At 33.8% G+C, this 24,426-nt stretch overlaps 1 protein-coding gene across 4 annotated transcripts; it reads right to left on the bottom strand.

Annotated features, from left to right (window-relative positions):
• Nucleotides 1–2,292: 2,292 nt before the first annotated feature.
• On the bottom strand, nt 2,293–23,716 carry LOC18110332 (protein DETOXIFICATION 19). 4 transcript variants are annotated; one of them, XR_008056822.1, is made up of 9 exons: nt 23,478–23,672; nt 5,782–5,993; nt 4,260–4,804; nt 4,084–4,170; nt 3,914–3,970; nt 3,584–3,822; nt 3,084–3,202; nt 2,807–3,007; nt 2,293–2,685 (listed from the first exon to the last, which is right to left on the bottom strand). XR_008056822.1 is itself a non-coding variant. In XM_006388578.3 (7 exons), the coding sequence occupies exons 1-7, from the start codon at nt 6,058–6,060 to the stop codon at nt 2,876–2,878; spliced, it is 1,458 nt and encodes a 485-aa protein (XP_006388640.3). In that variant the 5' UTR covers nt 6,061–6,227; the 3' UTR covers nt 2,718–2,875. The 4 variants fall into 4 exon arrangements, 2 of the variants coding, with proteins under 2 accessions (XP_006388640.3, XP_006377765.1); XR_002976858.2 differs by lacking the exon at nt 23,478–23,672 and having other exon boundaries at nt 5,782–6,226; XM_006388578.3 differs by lacking the exons at nt 2,293–2,685; nt 23,478–23,672 and having other exon boundaries at nt 2,718–3,007; nt 5,782–6,227.
• Nucleotides 23,717–24,426: the final 710 nt, after the last annotated feature.

Genomic DNA, 24,426 nt, shown 5'->3' with positions numbered 1-24,426 from the left:
AATAATCAATTAAGCATTCATATGTCGCTTAATTTTTTAATTAACAATCTCACAAGTATAAATAATATAGTTTTTTTATATAATTTTAAATCATATATAAATTTTATTATAAAGTTAATTTATTCATCAATTGTAATATTTATTAATAGGTGTTATGGAGTACAACTAAAATAGTCAAGGCTTAATTGTAGCATCATCATCTTTGAATGAAAAATATTTTAATTTAAACAAAAACTAAAGGTTATAATGATAAAAGAAAAAAAAAAGAAATTCTAATGTATTTTAGACTTCATTGCATTAATTAGTGTGCAAGGAATAACTTGATAGCCAATCAAGAGAATAATTAATTAATAGTTGATGATGTTCTAAAATCAATATGTGATTTTTAAGTGTTTGGATAGTGGATAATCACATGTTCACGTCAATATGTTTTTTTTTAAAGCTCACGAGGTAGGTGGTTGATGGTAGAAGGCTTAACACCTGCAAAATAGTTCCTTCTGGTAGGGACTCTTAAGTGATAAAGTCATCTAAGAATAATAGTGTTTGTTTTTTTTTTTTTTGTATTATAAATGTTTTGAGAATTAAAGTATAAATACTTAGAAAATAGAAATTGTGAATTCAACGGTGACGATCAAAAGTTATTTCTTTTATAACCCTAGCTTCTCTTGCTTGCATTTTTCTTTTACTTTCACTCTTTGTAATTTCTCTGTAAAAACAAATTGTTGAAAAAGCCTTGAGCGAGATTTGCTCTGTTTGTTAAGAAGAAACTATCATTTTAAGTATTCACTGCCCTTAAAAGTTTCTTTTTTTCCATTCTTATGAGAAAAATAAACTTCGAGAAAGTTAGATATGACCCTAAAAGTAGGGATGTTGCTTCTTTCGGTGATGAGTTTAGGTTCCAACCATAAACTAAAGGAAGTTGTAGGGGACAAAGGTCCATTAGATTGGGTCCTAAAACTAGAGAGGGTAGAAATCCATCTTCCACCTCTAGAAGGGGGAAAGGTAGTTCTCAACATTGAAGAATTCCATCCTCTATTTCCTCTAGGAAACCCAGGAGAGAGAGAAAGCGAGAGAGATAGAGAGAAAGAGACTACCTTAAGCCCCCGAGGACGATGCACCTAGCACCTTAAGCATAAATGAGGTGGTATTTATAAATAATTGATAACTAGGGGAGTACGTGGCTAAATTGCCTTCAAGGAATGAAAGAATTAGCTAAGTGACCTTGGCCTCCACTCAGGGGTACTTGGAGATTACTTTCCTAATATGTATGTATGAGTTAGGGTATAACTTCTCTCTTCAAAGGTTTGTGAGGGGAGTTTTTTGGTATTATAGGTTGGGTCCAGGCCAGTTACATCCCAATAGATGAATAATTTTGCCTGTCTTTGACAAGTTCTTTAAGCTTGTAGGAATCAAGCCTATCGTAAATATATTTAGAAATTGTTACCATTTTGTTGCTAGTACTAATGATGACAATAATGTGTATTGGTTTTTTTACTTTCACCAACAAACTCATTGGATTAATGAAGGGGGATCTTTTAGGCCAAGCCTGCACACGTCAAGAAATAAAGGGGGAGGTAGATGATAGTGAGATACAATGAGATGATGAACCTCATAGATGAGATGTAAATAATTTAAGGTTGTTTCTACTATTAGAGAGTACCCCTCTAGGTGAACAATATGCTCCATCCAAGCTCAGATGATGAAAAAACATGTGCTATGTTGGCCTCGACCTTAACTGAGTATAGTGTTTATAAGATGGCCAAAGGGCATTACTGTGCTTTGTTATAAAGTATGCAACTTCTTTATCTTATTATATGCGTATTAAACATGGCCTTCCAGGTTGATAATGCTATTATCCCACATTGGCTAAGAGACAAAGGCCTTGATCACTTATAAGCACAAGGTTCAACCTTTCTCCCTAAAAGATGCCTTTTCAAGACAAAACTCATTATGTGGTTCCAGTTGGACAATACCTCTTAGGACTTACCATGTGCGGGTGTGAGCACACATCATCATTGACGCTATCTGTGGGGACATCAGCCATGTGTGACTATCCAAGCCTCTCGTTTGAGATGCTATGATGATGCCACTATCCTATATCAGCTAGGAAACGAGGGTTTTGGTTGGTTATAAGCACAAGACTCAATTTCTGTGCCCAAAAGACGCTTTTTCAAGACAAAACCCACTATGTGATTCCAGTGAGATAATATCTTTTAGAGAGCCCTACTATATACGGGCATGGATACACATCATCACATGTAACAGTCTATGTTGATTTGGCTATGCAGCAGCTTCTCCAAACCAATCTGCACCTTCTTTTTCTTATTATATGCGTATTTTTTCATTAAAACAAAGGGGAAAAAATACACAGCATATCTCAACATACGAGTTCTGAAGAAACATTCGACAAGTCTCAACAGATGAGTCCTTGAATTATATGTTGAAACGGTTCAGATTATGTTCTTTTTGGAGTAAAATCTCTCTGAAGGTGTAAGCAACGAGATTCGTGGGACATCAAAAGTGAGAAGTTGATTGTAGGTTTTTGCCGACTTGTTTTAATCTGAATGACAACCATGACAGAATTCGAGGGAGCAATTTAGTTGAAACAAATCCCAATCAAGTGCACAAACGTCTGAGCTTAACCTCGTGCATGCATGCAACTGAAGTTCAAATGCTCTCTCCAGCCTGAAATTTTGACAGTCATTGTTCTTGGTCAGTGAATATAAAATCTATTTCTTTATAGAAAGCCACTGCATCATAAGACTAAGCTTGTTTATACAAAACGCATATTGATTTCATGACTAACTTTTTGCCACTTGCTAGTAACTTGCAGTTCAGCTAAGCTGTCTGTCGACAATTAATTGAGAAGATACTGTTAGACGACAATGGGGTTCTCTTTCTCTTTGGTTATAGACAGATCTGTTGCAGTCCAATTGGTCCTTATTGTGATTAACAAGAGGGTACCGGCTTGGCAACAAAGGCCACTGATTAAGCCAATCCATAAACCCTGCACCAAAGTAAATACATCAGAATTCATAAAAGTTAGTACAGGCTCCAGCCTTGTTACATTTCTTTGACAATACCTTAACATATAGCTTTAACTTGAATCCAAGAACACAAGCTACAGGCATGCCAATACAGTAGAATGTTGCCAAGTTCGCATAAACAGCCAAGTGCTGCCAGCCACAACCCCTGGCCACCCCTGCAGTATGTCAAATGCATTATGTGAAAAAAGATTTTTTGTTTTCAATTTGATAGGAAAGGTTTGTGTATAGATGATAAGAAGCTTCTGAATTTAGTAAAATAGAAGAAGCACATCATTGAAGGATATTCCCTCCAGGACCTTATATTCTTCAAAATAAAATAAAATAAAAAAATATTATGATAACTTTATTCTATAAACCATTTCTAAAATCTAAGCAAATTGATTCTGAGAAAAGAATGATCAAGGAAATTGTGATTAGTCCTCTAATCAGAAAGAGTGCATCTGATTCCCTTTCATTGATGACAAATATGAGAAAAATTGAAAATAATCCTCAAATAATTAACTTCCCATATCTACAGAAAAGTGCATGTTTCGAACCTGAGAAGACACCTTGCACAGAATCAAGAGTAATCGAAATTGCAAGAAAGGGAGCCATTGATGCAAATTCCTTTGCTATTGTAGGGCTGCTACTGAAAAGTCCAGCCCAGATGTTGTGACCAAATGCTAGAGCCAGAACAACAAGAAGAGCAAGAAGGACAGAGAGCTTGAGAGTCACAGCCATAGCATTCTTAGCTCTCTCTGGATTGCCCTCTCCTAATTCATTTGACACCCTTGTGCTGTTACATGAAGTTATTAATTTCAATATCTAAAACAGAAAAATGAAACAATAACAAAACAAAAAAATTTTATTTCACATTATCAGCAAACCTTGCAGCGGCACTGAGACCATAGGTTAACATGTAGGCCACAGTTTCTGTGTTTACACTGAATATTCAAAAAAAAAAAAGGGACAACCAGAGTAAGAACGAGAAACTAGCGTCAAAACAGAAATTTTATTTCAAGAGATGGTAAAGACAGACAATAGTAATTGAACGTACCATATTGCGATCAATGAGGTGCTTATTTCTGAGCTTGGCATCAGTCCTGCTAGGAACACCAGAATCTCAAAGGCCCAATACTCTAAGCTGGCAAAACATTTTGGGAAGTCGATTGCTAGTGAGATTTTATTAGTCATGATGAAGAACTGAACGGAATCCTGTACACTTTCACTTACCATACCATTGCAGCAGAAGGCAGGGCTAGTTTCAAGTCATGAAGAATGTAATGAAATGACTCAAATGAAAACCCACCCCATGTATGCTCAAATTTCTTTGCACAAATCACATAAATGGCTAACATTAGGACTGATATCCATAGTGAAATTGATGCTGCCAGTGGAGCTCCCTTGAACCCAAGAGCTGTATAGTGAACCAAAGCATAAGCAATACCGATATGAATGCACAGTGGTACTAATGAGAATACCACAGGGGGCATTACTACAGATTGTGTCTGAAGAAACCTCAGGATGTTCTGCATAATGCCATATGCGAACAATCCAGGAATGAGATACTTCATGTAGAGAGCAGCAGTCATAGAAACGTGAGCATCTTGATGGAGTAATAACAGAATTGGCTCTGTATAGAACCATATAACCGATATGGTAATACAGAAGATGAATGATATAATGCAGGATGCTTGAAGATAAATTCCTAGCATTCTGTACATCTTTGCACCAAATCCTTGACCACATAGTGTTTCAAGTGCTCCACTCAACCCTACCTGGAAAAAAAAAAAAAAACAACAGGAGAGGGTAAAAAGAGAATCAACAAAGAATCATCGTCTCAAAAGAGAATTTCAAAGGACACCGAGACCATGAAGATAAAACTGAATTAAGGGTTGTATGTAGTTGGGATCAAAATTGAGTCTTCCAGGAAAAAAATATCTGGTAAATGCACCAATTCTAATGTGGATGACCCGTCTAAGAACAGAAAGAGAAAAGACTTAATTTTAAGATATAAAAGCTAAAGCTTGTCCAAAGACACCTTGAGTCCTTGATCATTAAAAAAAGGGGAAGGACAACTTATGATTTAATGAAGCGTATCATAGTGTTTTTAGCTAATTATACTAATATTATCATGATCTGTACAGTGTTTTGACACAATCATGCACTACCAATTCTTCAATTACAACACCGTTTGAATTCTGATCACCATCTGTTCTAAATTTACTGTAGTGATCTGGGAACAAACATGCAACCCACCTGGACTCTTGCCATTTCAACAGGCTTCTTCTACTGCTCTAGAGGCTATACAATCAACGATCTAAATAAAACTCAGCCCAGCCTTGATGTAGCTAATGTGCTGGGCTTTTACATGTTGTTTTTCTAAAGCCAATGATAACGTGCTGCTAAATTCATTATTGCCATGACAAATGATGGTGACCATACCACAACAGAATTGTAAGCGAACATTATGGAGTCCTAGTCTTGATTTGGCAATAAAGGCTAGCTCTCCGTTTGTTGTTTTTTAATTGGTCAATCTTATCATACACAGCAACATGTGGAGCACAAAAATCTTGACAATATCTCACATTTCAATTCTGGCAGACACATCTTGTCGGTTTTAAACAATTCTAGAAACAGAAGTGAAAAATGGGATGAAGATGGAATTAAGGAAGAAATACAAGGCAAGAACTAAGATATGAGCCCGACTTATTACTTGGAAAAAATCATGAAAAGAAGTGCGAGGTTGAGTTACCATGAAGGCAAAACCAGTGACCGTAGCCCATGAGTTAGCCAGGGTGGCTCCAGCAAGCTCAAGCTCTCCGAGATGACCAGCGAACATGACAGAGACCAAAGTTATCAAGTAGTAGAAAACATTAGTGAGAATCATGGGCAGTGAAAACAAGATTTGGTTCTTGGCCTCTTCTACATCTAACACCTTCTTCCACCGCAGCCTCCTCTTCTCACCTTCTTCTACACTACTGATGCTACGCTCCAACAAAGGGGCAGCTTCAAAACTTGTGTTCGATAACATTTCTTTGATCTTGGCCTGCCTTCTCCAGCCTTCTCGTCTATCTTCAAACTTACACTATGTTGATAGCTCTTTTTTCATTAAACAAAAGGTGAAAATGATGGAGATTTACATGTGGTGAATCAGTCCTGTTATGTACCTTTTATTGTATATTTTAAAGGGGTCTTAAATGATTTAGGAAGAGTCGTTTGATTTCAGATGACCTCACACCCATCTCGATATTTATTTGAAGGTTACGGGTCGAAGCAGTAAGGATAAGGGTTAGGGCTCCATGATCGTGTCCTCGCATGCTTGAGATGTAAGGATAAATTGGTTTTGTTTTTGTGTTTTAAAAATATCTTTTAAAAGTTAATTTTTTTTATTTTTTTTTGGTGTTATTAATTATTTTTAATGTTCTGATTTCAAAAATAATTTTTTTTTAAAAAAATATTATTTTAATATTTTTCTAAGTGAAAAACATTTTAAAAAACAATCACAATCATAAACATGCTAAATTTATTTAAAGAAAGGTCCTGTGAGAGACATTAGATCAACCAATTTTAGTTCATGACCTCCTCCTTGAGACATAAGTAAATTATGAACTTATGTTTCAATCTCCTAGTAAAATATTTACTACATGTGTGATCAATCTAATTAATATACACTCAATCTCCTTACCCAACAAATATGAATGCCAGATGGGTGAGATGTCATAAAATGCTAACTTGTGAACCAAGCTTCAAACCACTTGCACAGGAAACAAGCCACCTGGGTCACGACAAAGCAGCCAACTCAGTATTCAAGTTGCAGCCAATGAGCGCAGAGGAGAATTTTCACTAGAACTTGCTCATAAGCGGGACATATAAATCGACTTATGCTGTGTAAGTGAGTGCTGTAGTGTGTTCTTCTTTGTGTTTTCAAGTGTGGGTAAAGTGCTCCCTCCCTGTGCTGTGTGCATTACAAAGCTTTGTGTGAGCGTTTTGCAAGTGCTCTTTGTATTAGAAAGTGTTTGTTTTTGGTTGTTCCTGCAGCTGTTTCGTTCAACAGATCGACAACCCATTTATTCTCTTTTTTCGTTAAACAGTTGAGTTCTCCTTGTTCGTGTCAGTCATAATATTACTTTTTGACACTAAGGGAAGGCACCAGGAGACCTAATCTGCTCTCATTGCTTGAACAACTTCAGCGGGCCAATATTAAAAGCTGATAAGGGAAGGCACCAGCCTATCCTTTTCTTGAATCGTGGATATTTTCAATCCAAGTATATATTTCTTTAATTCTTAAACAAAAACAATCAAATATAAATCATAATGCTCGTAATCTTATAACTTTATGATTTTTAAAAGAAAATGTACCTTGATCCATATATAGAAAGTCTTTTGAGAGAATAAAAATTATTTTCACATATGCTTCTTCTATAGAAGAAAACATACAGTTATAGGATAAAAAGATGATCAATAAACTTTTAATCTTGGACGTACATCCATCAATTTTTTATGGTTATAATAAAAAACTAATTATCAAAATTAACTAATAGGATTTTAGTATTGAGATTCAAATTCATGATCACTTGGTCAACAAAATACTAATATCATGTTAAATAACTATCTGAATCTAAAAGTTTAAACTATTAAGTAAAATTGTAATATATGATTTATATTGTTATCTAACTCACCCCCTTAAATAAAAGTTCTTTGGACTTTAAACTTGCACAAACCCACCATTACCTTGTGCTTAATTTTATCAAATAAAATAGGGGTGGTGAGATTTAAACTCATGACCGCATAGTCAACAATGCTTTGATACAATGTTAAAGAACCATCTCAATCCATAAACTTAAACTGTTAGATGAGATCTAAAATATGATTTATATTATATTCTAATAACAATAGTGAAGTTATGTTAAATACCGATGCTTTCTAAAGAGCATTTGAGCTTCTAGTTGTTGGGTTCTTTTATAGATATGTATTTCCGATCCAAATCGAGATTTTCTATTAACCTTAGTAAAACTTGGTATTGTAGAGCTTATTGGTAAGGAGTGGTACTTTATGAGAGTGCATGATATTGTTTAAGTTTGCCTTCAATATGTTTACAACTTAAGTCGAACTCCTAAGAATCAAATTCATTTTCCCCTCGTTTTAATTATCCTGCTTAACTTTTATTAATTTTTTGCGTTTCTTTTTTATATTTTATTTTGCTTTCAATTGTTATCACAAGATTAATGCTATATTTGTGTCTCCTCCTTAATTTGGTTTAAGGTATGCATCCTTTTTTTCCTTATATGGTTAAAGTTAATGGTAAAATGCAAAGGGAGGAAAATAAATCATGCTAGTTTTGCTCTCTATTTTTGTTTTGTTTATATGACTCCTTGTGTGTTTTCTCTTCTAGACTTTCTGTTTTTTTTCTGTATAATTCTTTCCTAAGTTCTTTTCCCTTAAATGGGGGATTTGTTGGCCATCATGGTTTTTTTAAATGTTGTTTTTATTGTTAAAAGTGTTTCTTGGTTTCTGTTCACGGTATGGCTTTATGGTTGGATCAAACAATTTTGTACTAGTCTTCTTGAATTTGAAAATCAAGCAACAAAGCTATATGGATGAAATGAAAGGTCTTTCTTATAATTATGCCTAAAAACCCTTATATTTCAGTGGAGTTTATGAAGGTAACATATTCATCAATTTTTCTTACTATAATTTAGTCTCAATAGAACTCGACCATTTGAGCTACTCTATGCAACTAATTCCCTTACCTATTAAGAACTGATTTGATGTCCCTCACATTATAAGATATAACAAAACCTCTTACCTTTTCAATTTGGGATAAGGTTCTCTTTAACTACCTAATATACAAGCTATATTTTAACAATTATCCCCAACTTAGCTTGTAAATTAGGTGGTACCATGTTTCATACATAAAATAAGGTATTTTTAGATTTAAACATCTTCTTAGTGTAAGCATTTCAAAACTCTAAAGAAATCATGATGACAAAAAAGCTTAAATCAAGATTTCATTCAATAGAATTGAAAATACTACACACGTGATCCAATTAATCCAAAACAGAAGTTCACCATTATTTTAGCAATAATATGGCCTTGTGCTATTTCCTAAATTCATGAACATTTACAAAGTTTTCCAAACTTTTATTGAAGCATCACTACTTTATATAGGTGAAATCTCCTTATATTGATATTTCATTAAGAGTGTTAATCATTCATCCTCCTATTTATTTAGAAAACTAATTTTATAAATCTTGATTTCATACACAAATTAGTATACACCACTCTTAATAACAATTTGTTATTACCCATGAAACTCCTAACTAGTTAAGGTACTAGTAAGAGTTGGGTGCCTATTATTAGTAAGTTTAATTAAATGGTCTTAATCTCATACTAGCAAAAGTGTATCTAACTAAATCTCTTGAGAGACGTTTAATGAAAAGATCTGCTATATTATTGCAAGATCTAACATACACAATGATAATTATCCTGTTAGAAATTAACTACCTTATATATTCATGTCTCAAGCTGATATATCTAGATTTTTCATTGTAAATTTTACTAAATGTCTTAGACATAGTTGCTTCACTATCACAATGTAAGAAGATATATGGTATCAGTTGGGGCCATAACTTAATATCCAAAAATATATTTCTTAACCATTCTACCTCTTTACATACTTGGATTTCATTGTAGAATGAGTTATATATGTTTGTTTCTTTGAAGCCCAAGAAACAACACCACCTCCTAAAATAAATACCCATCTAGAGGTTGACTTATTATCACTTACACTCGTTATCCAACTATCATCAATATAACCTTTAAGTATAACAGAAGATTATTATAAAATAATCCAAGATTCATAGTCTTTTTCAAGTAACCAAGTACTTTTGTAATTTCTTTCCACTGATCCTTACTAGGATTACTTGTGGATCTAGACAATTTACATAATGTGAAAGCAATATCTGGTCTATTACAATGCATGACATATATTAAGCTACTAATTGTACTAGCATATTCAATTTGAGCAATTGATCTACCACTATTTTTTGTCAACTTAAAGGAAACAACATAGGGAATATTTGCTTCTTTGATATTCAAATGATTAAATTTATTTAAGACTTTATCAATACAATGAGATTGACAAAAAGCAAAACCCTCCACTATGTTTTCTTACTTTGATACCCAAAAATATACCTTATTTAAGTCTTTCATTTTGAATTTTGAGGTTAGATACTTTTTTGTATCATTAACACCATTCATGGTAGTATTAATAATGAGCATGTCATCTACATAAAGACATATTATCACACCAAAATCATTTGTAAATTTAGAATAAATACATTTATAAACACTATTATGTTTAAAACCATATTATAATATTACATAATCAAATTTCTCATGCCATTGCTTAGGTTCTTGTTTCAATCTATATAGAGATTTAATCAATTTGCAGACTTTATGCTCATTTCCTGGTAGAGCAAAACCCTCTAGTTATTCCATATAGACCTCCTCATCTAATTCACCATTAAGGAAAGTTATCTTAATATCCATTTGATGTACATATAAATTATAGATTGATGATAAAGCCAAAATTATTCTTATAGATTTTATACGAGCCACTAGAGCATATGTATCAAAATAGTCTATTCCTTTCTATTGTCTAAAGTCTTTGGCTACTAACCTTGTTTCAAAAGTTTGAATTGATCCATCAGTATTATATTTTCTTTTGAAAACCCATTTAAATCCAATACCTTGGAATCGGAGGCAAATCAACAATAGCCCAAGTATTATTATATAATATGAGACAATCTCATCATTAATTGCTTCTTTCCAAAAAGCAACATCTTGAGACATCATCACCTCTTTGTATGTTTTAAAGTCATCTTCAACTACTAATAATGATTGACATCTTATTAAGCACATTAGTCTTATTGCCTTCAACTAAGGAAACAATAGATTGTGAAGATATATAATTCAGATGTAAATTATTTTCTTTTCTGGCACGTTAGCTTCTTCTAAGTTCAATACAATGATCAATTTGAGCTCTTTTATTTCTATAATTTAGGTCAAAACCTGAATTATTTGTTGACTCTATTTCAATTTTAGAATTATTGATTCATTCACTAATTAAGTTGGAATTAGTTTGAAATTTATTTTCAATAAACTTAGCATCTCTGGATTCCACAATGACATTAGAACTTGAATCCAATATTCTATATGCTTTTGAATTTTCAGCATAGCCAACAAAATTCTCCTTTAAAACTCTAAGTCCTAATTTTATCCTTTTAGGATCTGGAACTCTATAAAAGGCAAGGCAACCCCAAACTTTAAGTTAATTAAGTTTGGTTTTCTTTTCTTCCACAATTCGTATGGAGAAACTTTTAATTTTCTAGAAAGATTTCTATTATGTATATAACAAGCAGTGAGTAAAGCTTCCATCCACAAACTAGTAGACAATTTAGCATTCACTAACATAAAGTAAAGCATATCAATAAGTGTTCTATTCTTTCTAAAAATAAGGTTCGCTATCTAAAAATAGTATAAAAGTCTAATAAAATATGTTTCAGGGGTCCCTCTAAATACAAATTTGAGTATTACAAATTGAATTACAAAGGTTTTTTTTTTTAATTTCCATCTTGATTTTTATTGTTCATTCTAAAAAAAACCTTAAAAATCTAATAAAATATGTTTACTAAATAACTTTTTTCAAAATAAAAACAATGGCCTTGTTTATCTTACATTATAATTGAAAACAAAAATGACATGAATAATTATTAGATGAATCAAACAAGATCCTTAATTTTATATTAGAAAATTTGGAAAACAATCCTTTTCGTGTTTTTTTAAATTTTCTAGAGAATTAAAGAAATAGAAAATACATGTTTTGAAAAAATAGTTTCGATTTATATTAACAAACATGTTTCCTTCAATTTTATATTTTATATTAAATGTTTTAGGAAAATTGAAAAAAAAAATCATTACCAAAAATAAATGTGCATAGATTAATTGAATTTGTATGATAACTGATGAAAATATATAGATAATAGATTTTATAGAAGTTTTGTTTGGTAATTGTTAAGAACCATTGAAATTCATAACTCAATCTCGTTTTCACCCATACACAAGGAATTAATTTCTTTAATGATTAGATTTTATGTTTAACTAAACAAGTTTAATTATTATTTTTCCTGAGGTATAATACACCCTTAGTAACACATAATTAAAGTTCTTCCTTAAAGTAAAAGCCTCTCTCCATAAACCATCCTCTTTAACGTTTAATTTTTTTTTTTATTTCCTTGTTCCTATTTTGTGATATAATTGTCAAGAATTACTCTATAATTTAAATGGTGGCCTAGATATATAGAAAGTCAACAACAATATTATAGGGTAAAAAATAATATGAACATCGAGTGGAGTAATTTAAATAGCAGTAATAAAAAAAAAGGTCATTATAATAATCTTATCTTAAATAAAAAGTATTAAATAAACAATGATGCAACCCTTTTTTAAGAAAATATCAAGATTAAAAGCTACCATTCAATAAATAACATTAAAATTACTGAGAGAGTAGCGTCAACCATCAATTCTTGCCTCAATTCCTCGAGTCATTCATTTATTGGGGCACATGCAACCAATAAATAATAGCAGGAGTTTTTATTTTATTATTATTAACATAGATGTTTAGAGTAACTCGTGTGTATCTCGACTAATTTTACGTGCTTTAAAATTAATAATTATATAAATTTTTAATGACTATCATATTAATAATTATAAAATTTAATTTTGAGATTATATGAAAAATAAACGAAATTGTTTACTATTGAACCACTGGTTGGCAACAGCCTTTATTGATCTTTTTGTCGATGTTTTTCACGTGATTTTGAGTTTGAGAAAAACAAGTCAAAGATTTTCAATCTATGAAATTATTTTAAAGCAGAACTGAGAGAAACGCGTAAGGGCCAAGCCGACAAGGATTTTTCTTCCTCATAAATTATAGTCAGTGAATTTTATTTTTTTTGTCCGTTTCGTTAGGTCATTGAACTATCGTAATTATATATCATATCTGTTTGTATTTATAATTTTGACTCGGTAGTACCATATGCTCAGTAAGTCATGAATGCTTGCTTGAGGTTTTAAATTTTAGACTGAGAAGGTGAAGGGGGTGTTTAGAGCTGCTGTTAGGACAGTTTTTAAATAAAAAAAATTAATTTTTATTTTATTTTCAAAATATTTTTAAAAACAATATTCATAGTTAAAAAAACCTTTTAAATTGAGGAAGTATTAACAAATATTGTTAATTGCTGAAAATTGAAAAAGAAGTGAAAGATTTGGTTAGAAATTAAACAGTAGTAGCCCATTCATAACCCAATTCTGGGTTATTCCCCAAAAATCATTTTTTAAAAAAAATTAAACTAATAATAATAATAAAGGCTGGTGACGTCAAGCAAGCAGACAGGAAAGGATTCCAAAAAAATATACATAAAAACCAAGCTGCAATTTTAGAGGAAATTCAAGGTCTAGTTGTATCCCATTATGCCAAAAAAATGAAGAAAAAATGCAAATTTAAGGTCAAATTAAATGATTATTGGATGAATTTGCATAAATATTAAGTCCAAGGACATAATTAAATTTTTAATAGGCCAATTTGATTTAATCATGGGCCAAATTGAATTTTAATTTTGTTTAAGAATTAATTTGGGTCCAATTGAAGGATTTAATTAAGTGCAAGGACTTAATTATACTTTAAATTGGTCAAATTAATTTTATTTGGGGCTTAATTGGTGAAACATTAAGTTTCGGAGCCTAATTTGGGCTTAATTGAGAAGATTGAAATTTTAAGAGACCAAATTTAATTTTTACCAAGTTAATTGATTGAAATTAGGGGCCACATTGCACGAAAATTGAAGTTTTTGGGTCAATTAAGGGTTAAATTGACAAAATTTGCAGCCAATGACCAATCTGGTTCTGCATGCTGCCTTATTAATTTGCATGGTTAGTGGGTCGGGCCAACAACCATGCGAGCCTGGGCTGGACCATTTGGGTCTGGCCCGCCCTAAAAAGAAAATAAAAGGGTATGTTGGGCTGAGATTGGCCCAACCCAAAGTCCCTGGGCTCGGCCCAGTTAGCTGGGCCGACCCAGCCCACATAGTTAATATAATATAATATAATATATATTATAATATTATTTTTTAAAACAAATCTAAAAAAATTTCAAAAATCATTTCAAAAAAAATTGTGATTTTCTTAAATATTTTTCTACCAATTTTGCATAATATCGGGTTGTATATTTACACTGTAAAATACAAATCTGGTATTAAAATACCCGGTTTTCTCTGAAATATTTTTTTAAAAAAAAACAAAATTCAAAATATTTTTTTTAAAAAAGTCTCAAAAACTTTTGAATTAATTTCCCTTTTCAAAAACAAAAAAAAAAAAATTTGTTTTCATGCATACGATCAAATCCTAAAAATTCTCAATGCATATTTTCATTAAAAATAATTTGCATCTTTCTTATGTTTTGAAAATCCAAAAAATAGATATTATAACCAGTTTATGATTATCCATTAGGGTTTGACCAAAATATCAAAAACATTTGTCTAGATGTAGACTTTAATATTTGTATGGTGTAAAATTACACGATAACGTACACCCTCAGGTATTAAAGATATAAGGTGTAAAAATACGATTAGAATTTAACCCGATAAAGTAGAGACTTTCTCATGAAGAGAGATCTGCCTTGAACCTTAGAAAAGACCAACGAATAGAAACCCGACTTAGAAAAATAATTAAACAGCAATGCAGCTTATCTTAGATAGGGTGCACTGGGGGTGATGCGTCTTCCCCTTGCACAACCAGTCGCTTACTCAGACTCACGTAGACCATAGATTTCTAGTAACCATAATACTAGGTGGCGACTCCTAAACATTAATTATAATTTTATGATTAAATCCAAAAACCCTTCTCAACACACTCACCACAGTGGTTTGCATCCTTAATTTGAATTGATTCCTTTTTCTGCTACATAGAGCAATGTTTTAGTCCTTTTGGGCCTAATGCTTCGATCAACTCTTTTTGTTTATCAAGTATAATGCATATGATCCTGCTTTCTAATTTTCTTTCTCTTTCTCTTCCTTTTCCCAGACTGGATTAAGTGGAGCACTTGAGACACTTTGTGGTCAAGGTTTTGGTGCAAGACTATACAGAACATTAGGAATTCATCTTCAAGCTTCCTGCATCATATCCTTTCTGTGCTCCATAATCATAAGCATTATCTGGCTTTACACAGAGCCTTTACTCATCTTCCTTCGTCAAGATCCTCAAATTTCAAAAGCTGCTGCTCTTTACTTAAAGTATTTGATTCCAGGCATATTTGCATTTGGATTCCTTCAAAACATCTTGAGGTTTCTTCAGACACAATCTGTTGTCATGCCCCTCATCCTGCTTTCAGGAATCCCAATGTGCATTCACATCGGGACAGCTTATGCATTGGATCATAAGACAGCTCTTGGTTTCAGAGGAGCTTCGTTGGCGGTTTCAATATCTTTGTGGATTTCAACTCTTGTGTTGGTCATATATGTGATTTATTCAAAGAAATTTAAACATACTTGGGAGGGGTTCTCTTCTGAATCATTACGTCACATCCCAATAAACTTGAAACTGGCCCTACCCTCTGCTGCAATGGTGTGGTAAGAGAACAAAAATGTTTCATTTTATTGGTAGCAGGTTTGTGATGTCATATATCTTACAAGCTCTCTTTGATGATTTGCTAGTCTGGAGTGCTGGGCATTCGAGCTTTTGGTGCTCATAGCAGGAACGATGCCAAACGCAGAACTAACTACATCTGTGATTGCAATGTGGTATGCTTTACAGTTTACACCACAATACATTCTTTGCCAAAATCTAACTGTTCTGCACTTGTTTTCCTGACTTGACTTTGGTGATGTTTTCGTTTCTCTTCAGTGTGAACACAGAAGACATTGCCTACATGTGTACCTCAGGTCTAAGCGCTACTGTGAGGTAAATGGTTGGAAATTAATTTGACATTTCTTAGTTATAGCATTTCCGTAATTTGATCGTATACGCTTTTAGATAATGAAACGACGAATTTCTGTTAATAGTACAAGGGTGTCTAATGAGTTGGGAGCAGGAAATCCTGATAAAGCTAAACAAACCATGGCTACGACTCTCAAGCTCTCTGTCGTTCTTGCTCTTCTAATTGTTTTAGCACTAGTCATTGGTCATGATATCTGGGCTGGCTTCTTCACTGATGACCTTTCCATTATAAAAGCCTTTGCCTCGATGACACCTTTCCTTGCTATCTCTATCGCACTTGATGCCTTCCAAGTCGTCTTTACAGGTTTCAAGGATCCTATTTCTTTCCTTATCTGCTCTAATTTCTCTATCCTTTCCTTGAGGTGGCTATCTGTATGACTTGTTCAGATCTTAATGTAAGTATTTTAATTTGACGCAGGGGTAACAAGAGGGTGTGGTTGGCAGAATCTGGCTGTTATTGTAAATGTGGCAACATTCTTTTGCATTGGAATGCCGATGGCAACCCTCCTCGGATTTAAGTTCAAGCTTTATTCTAAGGTGAAGCCAAACAAAAAAAGTCTGTTTCTGCGTTTACTTACACAAGAATGCAGCTATTCACAGACACATATTAGACATTTTCACCTTCTATGACAGCAATTTCCCTGCATACAAAATTGAGGAAAATGCACCTAGTAACTCATCTTATTCTCAATCTTTGTCCTCTGGATTTTCATATTCTGTTTACTCATGTTATTTTCAATCTTTCTTCTATCGATTTTCATATTCTGTTGTGGGACAATTTGGGATCAGGGATTATGGATTGGTTTAATCTGCGGTCATGATATCTGGGCTGGCTTCTTCACTGATGACCTTTCCATTATACTTGGATAAGTATCTCGCTCGCGCTTTGCTAAGGATTGTAATTATTTTTTACCACAAAAATAAAATGCTCATGTATTTTATTTTTTATTTTTGTTGTACCAGGGTATTCTCCGACCCTTTCCAAACCAAAAGACCAATCCTCTTCCTGGTATCGTCGGGCATCTTAAAATGAGTTCCACTACTAGTGAGGATTCAAACTGTGTTTGCCTCACAGGGAGGACTAGCCCTTTCCCGCTAGAACCAACCTCTCTCATGTATTACTAATATGTTTTTCAATAGATTTTTTATTATCAAGAATTCAAAATTCTATGCATATTGTAAGAAACCTTTTTTAGATATGAAAATATAGGTATATTAGATAATATATTTTTAAAAAATATTTAGATAACAACATACAAGATCGGCTTGTACCAACCTGTGATAAACTTTTAAATTCATGACCGGAGTCATGAAATTATGATAATCCTATAGAAAATAATTCAAAATAAATAATGAAACTCTATTTTCAATCAATAAAATGTTGAAAGATGGAATTGAAAAAAAAAACATTCAATTTAGAAAAAGGACAAAAAACAATATAAGTCAATCTGGTTTAACCTTTCAAATCCACGACTTGGGTCATAAGAACCTAATAACCCCATGAAAAACAATTTAGAAAAACATACGATGCTTAATTCTCCATCAATCAAATGTTGATGGATGAAATTAGAGAAAAAGTTAATTCGAAAAAAAAGGACAAAAAAGATGCAAGTCAACCAGGCTTAGCCTATCAAACTTGAGATCTAGGTCATCTTTTCCCGGATTATGAGACTGAGATAAATCCATATAAAGCAAATAAAAAAAATAACAAAGCCTAATGCCCAACTAACCGAATGTTGAAGGATGCATTTGATAAAAAAAAAATCAAATAACAAAAAGTACAAAATAAAATTGACCCTACTCAATCCAGACTAACCTGTTAAAATCACGACCTAAGTCTCGATACTAAAATAACCCAATACGAAATCAAACAAAAAAAAATCATGAAACTCAATTCTCAACAAATCTGATGATAAATGATGAAATTGCAAAAAAATAATAATTAAAAAAGAACAAAAAGAAAAACAGCTCGGTTATTCAGCCAAACTCGTGATCCGATTCATGATACCAAAATAACCAAATAGAAAGCAAATCGCATAAAATTACAAAACACAATTCCTAGAGAACTTAACATTTAAGGATGAAATTGAAAAAAAAAACTAAAATAAAAGACTGAGGACCAAGTTTGATATCTAAAAACAAATGAGACACTTTGCTATTTTAGATAATGTCATGTGCAAAAAATCAAGGGAAGGAGAGAGAAGAGAGAGAGAGAAAAAAAAGAAAGGAAGATTAGGCCGTCAAAGCCAAACCAAACCTCCTTTATGCATTTGTGCTGTCTTGGAGGGAAGAGGTTGTCGAGACAAACCAAATGATATCAAGGAAGGCCGTCAATGAATAATGGTAGTCATTGCATGCATCACCCAAATTAGATTGGTGTTCTCACATGCTGATGCATATATTGCATATACCAACCATTTTCCTTAATTTTTTTCAATCCAGTCCCTAAACATTAATTTTAGTTTCAAACTCGATCCGTAAAACTTCAATTGTTCTAAATCAATGAAATCAAATTGTATTTTGCCAAATCAAACATCAAACAAGTACTAGATTTTTTTCCTCGACATCATAAGAAACCACAAATGCCCCCACCCTTGATTTCAACTATAGAAACCTCTCCAATTATTGAGATTTGTTTTCATGGTGCTTTTCTTGAAGCTGGACAGCCTAAGCTATAATGGATCTTTAAGAGATTAAAGATAAAGAAAATTCTTACTTGGTTTAACAATACCTTAGAAAAAAACTTTTTAGCGAGGAGAGTGTTAGGTAGGAGTAATTACTAGATGGAGTTGGGCCACATTAAGAGTGAAGGTCCTTACGCTGAAGGTTAAGTTGTTTTTAGAGTAGAGAAACTTATTGAAAAATGAAATAACAAATCCAACTTCATTTTTTCATTTCATTTCTTGTTGACAAATATTGGCAATTGTTACTGCTAAAGGTGTTAATTATGATAAGGAAATAGAAGCCAATTTGGTAAATGACATGTTCAATGCTCCTAAGAGCAAGATAGATAAAATAAACAAAAATAATAATAATAAGGTTCCTGAAAAGAAATTTATCTGAATGAAAGTGGTCTCTATTTTTTTGTTGGTTATCAATGTGGAAGATATGTGGAAGATTTAGTAAGGTCCAAACCATGAGAAGCTAGAGACAAAGTTTCTAGGGCGTATAAAGTCTCATTAGTAGGGAAAGATAGGTGGTGTATTAGTGAAAGACAACTTATTAAGCATGGCCTTCTAAGTTGATGATGTCACTATTCCACATCGGTCAGAAGACGAGAGCCTTGATCACATATAAACATAAGGTTCAACTTCTCTCCGTAAGAGATGCCTTTTCAAGACAAACTCACTATATGATTCTAGTGAGATAATACACCTTAGAGAGCTTGTCATGTGCGGGTGTGAGCACACATCATCATTAACGTTATCTATAGGGATGTTAGCCATGTGCGACTACCTAAGTCTCTTGCCTGGAAGGCTATAATAATGTCACTATCCCACATCGGCTAGGAGATGAGGGCCTTGATCATTTATAAGCACAAGGGTCAACCTCTCTCCTTAAGAGGTGTATTTTCAAGACAAAACCTTCTATGTGGTTCCAGAGGGATAATATTTCTTGGATGGCCTACCATGTGCCGATATGAGCACACATCATCACAAGTCATTGTGTATGTTGGTTTGGCTACGCAGCAGCTTCTCCAAGCCAATCTGCACCTTCTTTTTCTTATTATATGCGTATTTTTTCATTAAAACAAAAGGAAAAAAAAAATACACAGCATATCTCAACATACGAGTTCTGAAGAAACACCGGCAAGTCTCAACAGATAAGTCCTTGAATTATATGTTGAAATGGTTCAGATTATGTCTTTTTTGGGGTAAAATCCCTCTGAAGGTGTAAGCAACGAGATTCGTGGGACATCAAAAGTGAGAAGTTGATTGTAGGTTTTTGCCGACTTTTTTTAATCTGAATCACAACCATGACAGAATTCGAGGGAGCAATTTAGTTGAAACAAATCCCAACCAAGTGCATAAACGTCTGAGCTTAACCTCGTGCATGCAACTGAAGTTCAAATGCTCTCTCCAGCCTGAAATTTTGACAGAGTCATTGTTCTTGGTCTGTGAATAGAAAATCTATATATTTCTTTATAGAAAGCCACTGCATCATAAGACAAAGCTTGTTTCTACCAAACGCATATTGATTTCATGACTAACATTTTGCTACTTGCTAGTAACTTGCAGTTCAGCTAAGCTGTCTGTCGACAATTAATGGAGAAGATACTGTTAGACGGCAATGGGGTTCTCTTTATCTTTGGTTATAGACAGATCTGTTGTAGTCCAATTGGTCCTTATTGTGATTATCAAGAGGGTACCGGCTTGGCAACAAAGGCCACTGATTAAGCCAATCCATAAACCCTGCACCAAAGTAAATACATCAGAATTCATAAAAGTTAGTACAGGCTCCAGCCTTGTTACATTTCTTTGACAATGTTGCTTTACCTTAACATATAGCTTTAACTTGAATCCAAGAACACAAGCTACAGGCATGCCAATGCAATAGAATGTTGCCAAGTTCGCATAAACAGCCAAGTGCTGCCAGCCACAACCTCTGGCCACCCCTGCAGTATGTCAAATGCATTTTGTGAAAAAAGGTTTTTTGTTTTCAATTTGATAGGAAAGGTTTGTGTATAGATGATAAGGAGCTTCTGAATTTAGTAAAATAGAAGAAGCACATCATTGAAGGATATTCCCTCCAGGGCCTTATATTCTTCAAAAATAAAATAAAATTATGATAACTTTACTCTATAAACCATTTCTAAAATCTAAGCAAATTGATTCTGAGAAAAGAATGATCAAGGAAATTGTGATTAGTCCTCTAATCAGAAAGAGTGTATCTGATTCCCTTTCATTGATGACAAATATGAGAAAAATTGAAAATAATAAACTTCCCATATCTACAGAAAAGTGCATGTTTCGAACCTGATAAGACACCTTGCACAGAATCAAGAGCAATCGAGATTGCAAGAAAGGGAGCCATTGATGCAAATTCCTTTGCTATTGTAGGGCTGCTACTGAAAAGTCCAGCCCAGATGTTGTGACCAAATGCTAGAGCCAGAACAACAAGAAGAGCAAGAAGGACAGAGAGCTTGAGAGTCACAGCCATAGCATTCTTAGCTCTATCTGGATTGCCCTCTCCTAATTCATTTGACACCCTTGTGCTGTTACATGAAGTTATTAATTTCAATATCTAAAACAGAAAAATGAAACAATAACAAAACAAACGAAATTTTAATTCAAATTATCAGCAAACCTTGCAGCGGCACTGAGACCATAGGTTAACATGTAGGCCACAGTTTCTGTGTTTACACTGAATATTCAAAAAAAAAAAGGGACAACCAGAGTAAGAACGAGAAACTAGCGTCAAAACAGAAATTTTATTTCAAGAGATGGTAAAGACAAACAATAGTAATTGAACGTACCATATTGCGATCAATGAGGTGCTTATTTCTGAGCCTGGCATCAGTCCTGCTAGGAACACCAGAATCTCAAAGGCCCAATACTCTAAGCTGGCAAAACATTTTGGGAAGTGGATTGCTAGTGAGATTTTATTAGTCACGATCAAGAACTGAACGGAATCTTGTAAACTTTCACTTACCATACCATTGCAGCAGAAGGCAGGGCTAGTTTCAAGTCATGAAGAATGTAATGAAATGACTCAAATGAAAATCCAGCCCATGTATGCTCAAATTTCTTTGCACAAATCACATAAATGGCTAACATTAGGAATGATATCCATAGTGAAATTGATGCTGCCAGTGGAGCTCCCTTGAACCCAAGAGCTGTATAGTGAACCAAAGCATAAGCAATACCGATATGAATGCACAGTGGTATTAATGAGAATACCACAGGGGGCATTACTACAGATTGTGTCTGAAGAAACCTCAGGATGTTCTGCATAATGCCATATGCGAACAATCCAGGAATGAGATACTTCATGTAGAGAGCAGCAGTCATAGAAACGTGAGCATCTTGATGGAGTAATAACAGAATTGGCTCTGTATAGAACCATATAACCGATATGGTAATACAGAAGATGAATGATATAATGCAGGATGCTTGAAGATAAATTCCTAGCATTCTGTACATCTTTGCACCAAATCCTTGACCACATAGTGTTTCAAGTGCTCCACTCAACCCTACCTGGAAAAAAAGAAAAACAACAGGAGAGGGTAAAACGAGAATCAACAAAATATCATCGTCTCAAAAGAGGCTTTCAAAGGACACCGAGACCATGAAGATAAAACCTGAATTAAGGGTTGTAAGTAGTTGGAATCAAAACTGAGTCTGCCAGAAAAAAAATATCTGGTAAATGCACCAATTCTAATGTGGATGACCCGTCTAAGAACAGAAAGAGAAAAGACTTAATTTTAAGATAAAAAAGCTAAAGCTTGTCCAAAGATACCTTGATCATTAAAAAAAGGAGGACAACTTATGATTGAATGAAGCGTATGATAGTTTTTTTAGCTAATTATACTAATATTATCATGATCTGTACAGTGTTTTGACACAATGCACTACCAATTCTTCAATTACAACACAATTTGAATTCTGATCACCACCACCTGCCTAGTGCCTATGGAAACTCTGTCCTTAATTTACTGGGTGATCTGGGAACAAACATGCAACCCACCTGGACTCTTGCCATTTCAACAGGCTTCTTCTACTGCTCTAGAGGCTATACAATCAACGATCTAAATAAAACTCAGCCCAGCCTTGATGTAGCTAATGTGCTGGGCTTTTACATGTTGTTTTTCTAAAGCCAATGATAACGTGCTGCTAAATTCATTATTGCCATGACAAATGATGGTGACCATACCACAACAGAATTGTAAGCGAACATTATGGAGTCCTAGTCTTGATTTGGCAATAAAGGCTAGCTCTCCGTTTGTTGTTTTTTAATTGGTCAATCTTATCATACACAGCAACATGTGGAGCACAAAAATCTTGACAATATCTCACATTTCAATTCTGGCAGACACATCTTGTCGGTTTTAAACAATTCTAGAAACAGAAGTGAAAAATGGGATGAAGATGGAATCAAGGAAGAAATACAAGGCAAGAACTAAGATATGAGCCCGACTTATTACTTGGAAAAAATCATGAAAAGAAGTGCGAGGTTGAGTTACCATGAAGGCAAAACCAGTGACCGTAGCCCATGAGTTAGCCAGGGTGGCTCCAGCAAGCTCAAGCTCTCCGAGATGACCAGCGAACATGACAGAGACCAAAGTTATCAAGTAGTAGAAAACATTAGTGAGAATCATGGGCAGTGAAAACAAGATTTGGTTCTTGGCCTCTTCTACATCTAACACCTTCTTCCACCGCAGCCTCTTGTTTTCACCTTCTTCTACACTACTGTTGCTACGCTCCAACAAAGGGGCAGCTTCAAAACTTGTGTTCGATAACATTTCTTTGATCTTGGCCTGCCTTCTCCAGCCTTCTCGTCTATCTTCAAACTTATACTATGTTGATAGTTCTTTTTTCATTAAACAAAAGGTGAAAATGATGGAGATTTATATGTGGTGAATCAGTCCTGTTATGTTCCTTTTATTTTATATTTTAAAGGGTAGGTTTTTTTAATTAATATTTTGATACATTTATGGTGTAGGAAGAGTCGTTTGATTTCAGATGACCTCACACATATTTATTTGAAGGTTATGGGTCGAAGCAGTAAGGAGAAGGGTTAGGGCTCCATGGTCGTGTCCTCGCATACTTGAGACGTAAGGACGATATTTATTTAAAGCAAGGTCTTGTGAGAGACATTAGATCAACCGATTTTAGTTCATGACCTCGTACTTGAGACATAAGTAAATTATGAACTTATGTTTCAATCTCCTAGTAAAATATTTACTACATGTGTGATCAATCTAATTAATATACACTCAATCTCCTTACCCAACAAATATGAATGCCAGATGGGTGAGATGTCATAAAATGCTAGCTTGTGAACCAAGCTTCAAACCACTAGCACAGGAAACAAGCCACCTGGGTCACGACAAAGCAGCCATCTTAGTATTCAAGTTGCAGCCAATGAGCGCAGAGGAGAATTTTCACTAGAACTTGCTCATAAGCGGGACATATAAATCGACTTATGCTGTATAAGTGAGTGTTGTAGTGTGTTCTTGTTTGTGTTTTCAAGATCCCTCCCTGTGCTGTGTGCATTAGAAAAGTGTGAGTGAGAGCTGTGTGATCCAAGTGTGAGAGAAAATTGAGTAAGCTGCTCTGTGTGAGCTTTTTGCAAGTGCTCTTTGTATTACAAATATAAAGTTTTTTTTTTATTTTTAACCGAG

The sequence above is a fragment of the Populus trichocarpa genome, chromosome 11, assembly GCF_000002775.5.
Source record: "Populus trichocarpa isolate Nisqually-1 chromosome 11, P.trichocarpa_v4.1, whole genome shotgun sequence".
Lineage (NCBI taxonomy): Eukaryota > Viridiplantae > Streptophyta > Magnoliopsida > Malpighiales > Salicaceae > Populus > Populus trichocarpa.
The sequence above is the reverse complement of the archived record's forward strand: the minus strand, read 5'-3'. Positions and strand labels throughout refer to the sequence as shown.